Source organism: Epinephelus lanceolatus, chromosome 22, assembly GCF_041903045.1.
Source record: "Epinephelus lanceolatus isolate andai-2023 chromosome 22, ASM4190304v1, whole genome shotgun sequence".
Classification (NCBI taxonomy): Eukaryota; Metazoa; Chordata; class Actinopteri; order Perciformes; family Serranidae; genus Epinephelus; species Epinephelus lanceolatus.
The window spans coordinates 3,608,982-3,616,491 of NC_135755.1; the positions used below are offsets into that span (position 1 = coordinate 3,608,982).

Below are 7,510 nucleotides of genomic sequence, written 5' to 3' on the forward strand. Positions count from 1 at the left end.
GCCCGCCACAGAGGAAGGAGGATGGGTTTTTTTACATGATGTGACCATGAGCTGATCACAGTTCCCATCAACACGTAGATCTCATTTCACCAAGTAACAGGATGGAGGAAACCTCTCTGCTGCTGCTGCTCTGTAAGTATCATCTGTTTATGTTTCTAAAATCATCAAACTGAAAAAAATACAAGAACAAAGAGAAATCTTTGTTTGTCCTGGTTTTTTTAGACTGCTGTTAAATTTCCTTTGAAATAGATCAGTATAATGTTCTAACAGGTTTCCTCCTCCTCTCTGTGTTCATCAGTAAATTATAAATTATATAATATAATATAATATAATATAATATAATATGTAGTGAGTCTATGTGCAAAGCAGCAGAGGTAGTCTGTATGTGCAGTGGGTTGAATTATAAGGAGGCAGTGGACAGAGTTCAACATCCTACAGCCTGGTGCATAAAACTGTTTGTGCGTTTTGTGGAGTGGGCCCGGAGGCTCCGGTACCTTCACCCTGAAGGCAGGAGGCTGAAGTGGGAGTGTGAGGGGTGGGAGGTGTCACCAGCAATGCTGATAGCTCGGCGGGTGTTGAAGATGACTGTGAGGGGGGGCAGAGGGGTACCAATGATCTTGCTAGCTGTATTCACTACGCGTTGCAGTCTCTGTGCCACACAGGGATGCAGCCAGTGATGACACTCTCAATAGTGCCTGTAGAAAGAGCACATGATGGGGGTGGGACTCTTGCTCTCCTCAGTTTGCAGAGGAAGTAGAGGTGTGTTTGAGCCTTCTTGGCCTGCGATGTGGTGTTGTTGTTCCAGGAGAGGTCCTCTGAGATGTGCACCCCCAGGAACTTGGTGCTGCTCACCCTTTCCACAGCAGCACCCTTGATGGTCAGTGGGGGATGCTGTGGAAGTCCTCTACTGAAGTCCACAACAATCTCTTTGGTCTTCCCCACATTGAGGAAGAGAGTGTTGTCCTTACACCACTGGACCAGTCGGCTCACCTCACTCCTGTAGTTGGCCTCATGTTGGAAATGAGGCCCACCAGTCGTGTCATCCGCAAACTTGTCGATGTGGGTTGGCGCACTGTCGTGGGTCAGCAGTGTGAAGAGCAGTGGGCTGAGCACACACCCCTGCGGAGCCCCTGTGCTCAGCGTCATGGTCTTGGAGGTGTTGCTGCCCACTCACACATTTTGTGTCCTCCCTGTTAGAAAGTCCAGCACCCAGTTGCAGAGAGAGGTTTTTGTTTGAGCTGCTGGGGAATAATTGTGTTGAATGCTGAGCTGAAGTCTAGGAACAGCATTCGTATTTTCATACAAAGATCTTTCTGTGTTGTCTCGTTGTATCACAGCCTCAAACTAACCTGAGTGTTCTTTGTCTTCAGGTCTGATCTCACTGCTGAGCTGCACAAAAAACCAAGGTCAGTAAACTTCTTCTGTCACATCTCAAACTCACTGACTGTGTGTGACAAACACTGATAGAAGAGTCACTGGAGGTCACACAGGGAGGATTCAAAGGGACACTTTGCTGATGTTCAAACAGCTTTGTATTCTAACAGTATGGACTGTATGTGTAAATGAAGCGAGGTAAACTTCCCTCCATCTAATCAGCGCTCACATCTCAGGGCTGAGGCTCAAACTACAGATTGTACTTTGTAGAGAATAGAAGAAGGTAGAGAGAGATCTACACTGCAATGTGTAAGAAGAAGGTGAAGTAGTAGTAGGAATAGTTGGAAAAGTGGTAAGGGGTTTCATTTGTATGAATTCATGCTGTGTACTATATGTACTACAAGTACTAAACACTGTGTGTGTAATATTTTATTACGTTACAATATGTATTTAACAGTCATAATCACAAAAGTAGCAACAGTATTATCAGTAATGAAGGCTGTAGTAGAATGTGGGAGATAAATGAAAAGCTCAATAAACATATTGTTTAAAAAAAGGTTTCTTAGCGACCTCAGACGCAACCTGTCACAGCGCTCTAACAGTCCCTCCACACTCTGGCTGTAAAACATTCCATCTCATAGAAACCCATGATAACACATGAGTGCTCCCACATGTTCTCCCTGTGTCAGCGTGGGTTTCCTCCAGGTGCTCCGACATGTTCTCCCTGTGTCAGCGTGGGTTTCCTCCAGGTGCTCCCACATGTTCTCCCTGTGTCAGTGTGGGTTTCCTCCAGGTGCTCTGACATGTTCTCCCTGTGTCAGTGTGGGTTTCCTCCAGGTGCTCTGACATGTTCTCCCTGTGTCAGCGTGGGTTTCCTCCAGGTGCTCTAACATGTTCTCCCTGTGTCAGTGTGGGTTTCCTCCAGGTGCTCCCACATGTTCTCCCTGTGTCAGTGTGGGTTTCCTCCAGGTGCTCCCACATGTTCTCCCTGTGTCAGCGTGGGTTTCCTCCAGGTGCTCTGACATGTTCTCCCTGTGTCAGTGTGGGTTTCCTCCAGGTGCTCCCACATGTTCTCCCTGTGTCAGTGTGGGTTTCCTCCAGGTGCTCCCACATGTTCTCCCTGTGTCAGCGTGGGTTTCCTCCAGGTGCTCTGACATGTTCTCCCTGTGTCAGTGTGGGTTTCCTCCAGGTGCTCCCACATGTTCTCCCTGTGTCAGCATGGGTTTCCTCCAGGTGCTCCCACATGTTCTCCCTGTGTCAGTGTGGGTTTCCTCCAGGTGCTCTGACATGTTCTCCCTGTGTCAGTGTGGGTTTCCTCCAGGTGCTCTGACATGTTCTCCCTGTGTCAGTGTGGGTTTCCTCCAGGTGCTCTGACATGTTCTCCCTGTGTCAGTGTGGGTTTCCTCCAGGTGCTCTGACATGTTCTCCCTGTGTCAGCGTGGGTTTCCTCCAGGTGCTCTGACATGTTCTCCCTGTGTCAGCATGGGTTTCCTCCAGGTGCTCCCACATGTTCTCCCTGTGTCAGCATGGGTTTCCTCCGGGTGCTCCCACATGTTCTCCCTGTGTCAGCGTGGGTTTCCTCCAGGTGCTCCGACATGTTCTCCCTGTGTCAGCATGGGTTTCCTCCAGGTGCTCCCACATGTTCTCCCTGTGTCAGCGTGGGTTTCCTCCAGGTGCTCCCACATGTTCTCCCTGTGTCAGCGTGGGTTTCCTCCAGGTGCTCCCACATGTTCTCCCTGTGTCAGCATGGGTTTCCTCCAGGTGCTCCCACATGTTCTCCCTGTGTCAGCGTGGGTTTCCTCCAGGTGCTCCCACATGTTCTCCCTGTGTCAGTGTGGGTTTCCTCCAGGTGCTCTGACATGTTCTCCCTGTGTCAGTGTGGGTTTCCTCCAGGTGCTCTGACATGTTCTCCCTGTGTCAGCGTGGGTTTCCTCCAGGTGCTCTGACATGTTCTCCCTGTGTCAGCATGGGTTTCCTCCAGGTGCTCCCACATGTTCTCCCTGTGTCAGCATGGGTTTCCTCCGGGTGCTCCCACATGTTCTCCCTGTGTCAGCGTGGGTTTCCTCCAGGTGCTCCCACATGTTCTCCCTGTGTCAGCATGGGTTTCCTCCAGGTGCTCCCACATGTTCTCCCTGTGTCAGCGTGGGTTTCCTCCAGGTGCTCCCACATGTTCTCCCTGTGTCAGCGTGGGTTTCCTCCAGGTGCTCCCACATGTTCTCCCTGTGTCAGCATGGGTTTCCTCCAGGTGCTCCCACATGTTCTCCCTGTGTCAGCGTGGGTTTCCTCCAGGTGCTCTGACATGTTCTCCCTGTGTCAGTGTGGGTTTCCTCCAGGTGCTCTGACATGTTCTCCCTGTGTCAGCGTGGGTTTCCTCCAGGTGCTCCCACATGTTCTCCCTGTGTCAGTGTGGGTTTCCTCCAGGTGCTCCAGCTTCCTCCCACAGTCCAAAGACATGCAGGTTAATTGGTGACTCTAAATTGTCCGTAGGTGTGAATGTGAGTGTGAATGGTTGTCTGTCTCTATGTGTCAGCCCTGTGATAGTCTGGTGACCTGTCCAGGGTGAACCCTGCCTCTCTGGTATAGGCTCCAGCCCCCTGCGATCCCCAGCAGGATAATTGGCTTCTGAAAATGAATGAATGAATGTAGTTTCTATGTTGGTGTTGGAGTAGCGTGCCTTCGAAGAACACTGGCTTTTCCATTCACAGCCAATTAGACGTTACATTAATCACATGATGTTGGACACAAACACAAACTGAAATCTGTCAGTGGCTTCAGCTTTAATGTGTCTATCCTCCTCTTCCTCCCTGCAGCCTCTCTGACTGTGAGTCCCAGCAGCTCTCAGCTGTTCAAAGGACAGTCTGTCTCTCTGAGCTGTGAGGAGGACGACAGCTCTGCTGGATGGACTCTGAGGAGGAACACAAGCGATGAAACCAGAGCAGAGTGTGGAGCTGACTGGGGAAAACTTGCTGGTTCTTCCTGTATCATCAGTGTAGCAGTCTCATGGGACAGTGGAGTTTACTGGTGTGAGTCCAGAGAGGGAGCAACCAGTAAGAGCATCAACATCAGTGTCACTGGTAAGATCAGACTGTGGAGTCAGTGTTGATGAAGCTGTGTGTAAATGGATGAAATGCTGTAGTTTGTCTCTGTGTTGAGTTGGATCAGTGATCCTGCAGAGTCCTGTCCTCCCTGTGATGGAGGGACATGATGTCACTCTGCACTGTAAAACAAAGACGTCCTCCAACCTCCCAGCTGCTTTCTATAAAGATGGCTCCTTCATCAGGACGGAGCCTGCAGGTCACATGACCATCCGCCATGTAACCAGGTCTGATGAAGGCCTCTACAAGTGTGACATCACAGGTCATGGAGAGTCTCCACCCAGCTGGCTCACTGTCACAGGTCAGGAGGTTACCTTTGATTTCAGGAGTTCATTCATCCAGATATTCACCTGACCAGGTGGGATTCTCTCTACAGGTACACCTACAACCACAGCTCCACCTCCTACATTGACCCCGCCCACATCTGCAGCCCCGCCCCCTGACTCAGACCACCTCCTCCTTGTGGTCAGAGTGCTCCTCCACCTGGTGGTGTTCTGTCCGTACTGCATCTCCACTTTCATCATGGTGTCTTTATATCGACAACAGCCCACAGGTATCAATCAATCAATCAATCAATCAATCAATCAATCAATCACTCACTCTTGTGTTGATGACTGACACTTGTCTCTCACAGAACTCTTTCTAACCTGCTCTGACTGTAGGAAATGACCTGCCTGTCTCCATGGTGATAACCCCGCCCACCCAGGCTGAGGAGGGATTGGACGATGATGATGATGTCATCACTGCTGTCACCACGGAGCATCACTTCTGAACTGATGTGAAATGAAGCTAAAATGAAGAATGAATAAAAAGAGAATAAAAACATCTTCATTAGTAACAAGTACCCCATCCATTGATAAACGACCATAAAATCACAGATAAAACAATAAAAACTTACAGAAAGACACCAAACGAGCACTTCTGTGCACTGAGGAGGACGATACAAGGACAAGTGTTCTGTTAGAGTATATTTAGTTTTTACCCTCATTTCTCACAAGTCCAAGTTAATGATCTCAGACTTTATATTATATATTCGTCAAATTTTGGTCACAAATTTATTTAAATGTGTGTCAGTGAGCACTTCTCCTTCTCCAAGATAATTTACCCACCTGACAGGTGTGGCTGATTAAACAGCATCTTTACTACACAGGTCACAACTAAAGACCACCCCTCATATTAAATCACATTATTTGATGATTGCAACTGTGTTAATGTTCAGATCCCAACATTATTACCTAAATGCTTTGTGTCAAGTAGGAGACAGAAGAAATCTCACCTGACCTGAGGTCAAGTAGCTCCGGGGTGATATTCTATTTTGCCAGTAGATGGCGGTAGAGGCTTGGCTATGTTTGCAGCTGATGTCAGAGGGTTACTCACGTCATGTCACAGTAGTGTCGGTGAGGTTTTTATTCTGAGGAAAGTGAAGCCACAGGCAAAACCACATGATAACAAGGAAAGAAAACACAGAGAGAAAAGATGTTCATCATTTTTATTTTTATTTTATTTGAGAAATTTATAATTTGAAATGTAACCTTTACAAAATACACAATAAACTTTGGTCTTGAACATGACTTAAAAAAAGTCAACAAATAACAAACGACCAATGAATGGCCCTCATCCTTCTGCACATATCCTAATATAATAAATCTTTGTAGATAATTACAGTAATAACAGTATAAAGTGTTCAGTGAGATCTAACTTGTACTTCAGTACTTTGCTGAGTTTGTATTGTCTCTTCATCTCTGTGATGGCTGCTTATTCCAGGTTTTTACTGCTTTAAAAGTATATTTTAACTTTGCTTTTATCTGAATATATTTTTCACAAGAAACTGTATTTGTATCTGAGTTAAGCGCCTCTGACTGAAATGTCTCTATTGTAACAGCAGATGTAAAACAGCCACCAAAGATGAGTGAAACTTATTTACCCCAGCCATAAAAACACAACATATGAAACAGACATAAAAAAGTAGAAATACAAGTACAAAATTCACCCAAAATACTTGATTTATGCATGAAAAATAAAATGAAAGCTGATCTTTCTGTAAAAACCTGACAGATTCTGTTTCACTGTACATAAGGCACTGATTCATGGAGGAGAGACATGATTGTTAAAAACTGACCATCACAGTGTTGCGTCACATGGGGACCCCAAACTGTTGGGATCTATGCCTCACCGAGGGGGACCATTTGTAGGCACTATGTCTTGACACAGGCCTCAGTTTCACTTTGGCCATCGGAAAGAATTACTAATTATTAATAATAATTATCAATGATGTTAAATAATGTGACTTAATTTACATGAAATCACCTCATGGGGCACCATTCCCAGAAAGGGAAAATGATAGCCAGTTCATGATATCAGTCTCATAAAGTTCACTTAACTATTAATTTTGAATTTTGATTCATAATCAAATTAACTAGTCCATATCCATTGGTAGCTGTGTCACCTTGTACCTATGCCAGTCCTCAGTGCCTATGTGCAGTTTCACATAGATTGACCACGTCAGTGAGTAGAAAAACGTGGGACAGACAGAATGACTGACTGACAGAATGACACACTGACAGTTTCCGTGATTATGTACAGCATACCATACCATGACTTAGTCATACCAAACATTAGAAAACAACACCAACATTGGTCCACAGGGGGAGCCACAGCGATCGGTCGCATTTTAGCCATTTTGAAGCATTTTTCTGTTGTTATAGCGCCACCCAGTTGCCAATTAGAGTTAAATTTCTCCAGTCACCTTGAGGCGTCCTGTTCTACATATCTACCAAGTTTAGTAAAAATCCATATGGCGGTTAGGCCTAGATAAGAAATGAGCTCTCTAGCGCCCCCATTTTGTTTGATGGGGTCAATAATGGAGGGGTCCCCTCAGATTATGTGTGGTCATATGCCTACAAAGTTGCGTGGTGATGGGTGAAACCCTTGAGATGTTATACACCTTTATGTGATGAGCCACGCCCTCCGCAATATTCATTGCCTTATAGAAGCTCAGTTTTAGTAAGTTTTCCAACTTTTGCCAAGAGGGAACTTTAGAT

General features: G+C 46.3%; 1 protein-coding gene across 1 annotated transcript; it reads left to right on the forward strand.

Annotated features, from left to right (window-relative positions):
* Window positions 1-4,102: 4,102 nt before the first annotated feature.
* On the forward strand, window positions 4,103-5,951 carry LOC144459916 (low affinity immunoglobulin gamma Fc region receptor III-like; the record flags this gene model as incomplete). Its single annotated transcript, XM_078164730.1, has 4 exons — window positions 4,103-4,448; window positions 4,528-4,770; window positions 4,846-5,022; window positions 5,132-5,951. Coding segments are annotated over 4 exons (876 nt in total), but the record flags the coding sequence as incomplete, so codon positions are not given.
* Between the last annotated feature and the right edge of the window lie 1,559 nt (window positions 5,952-7,510).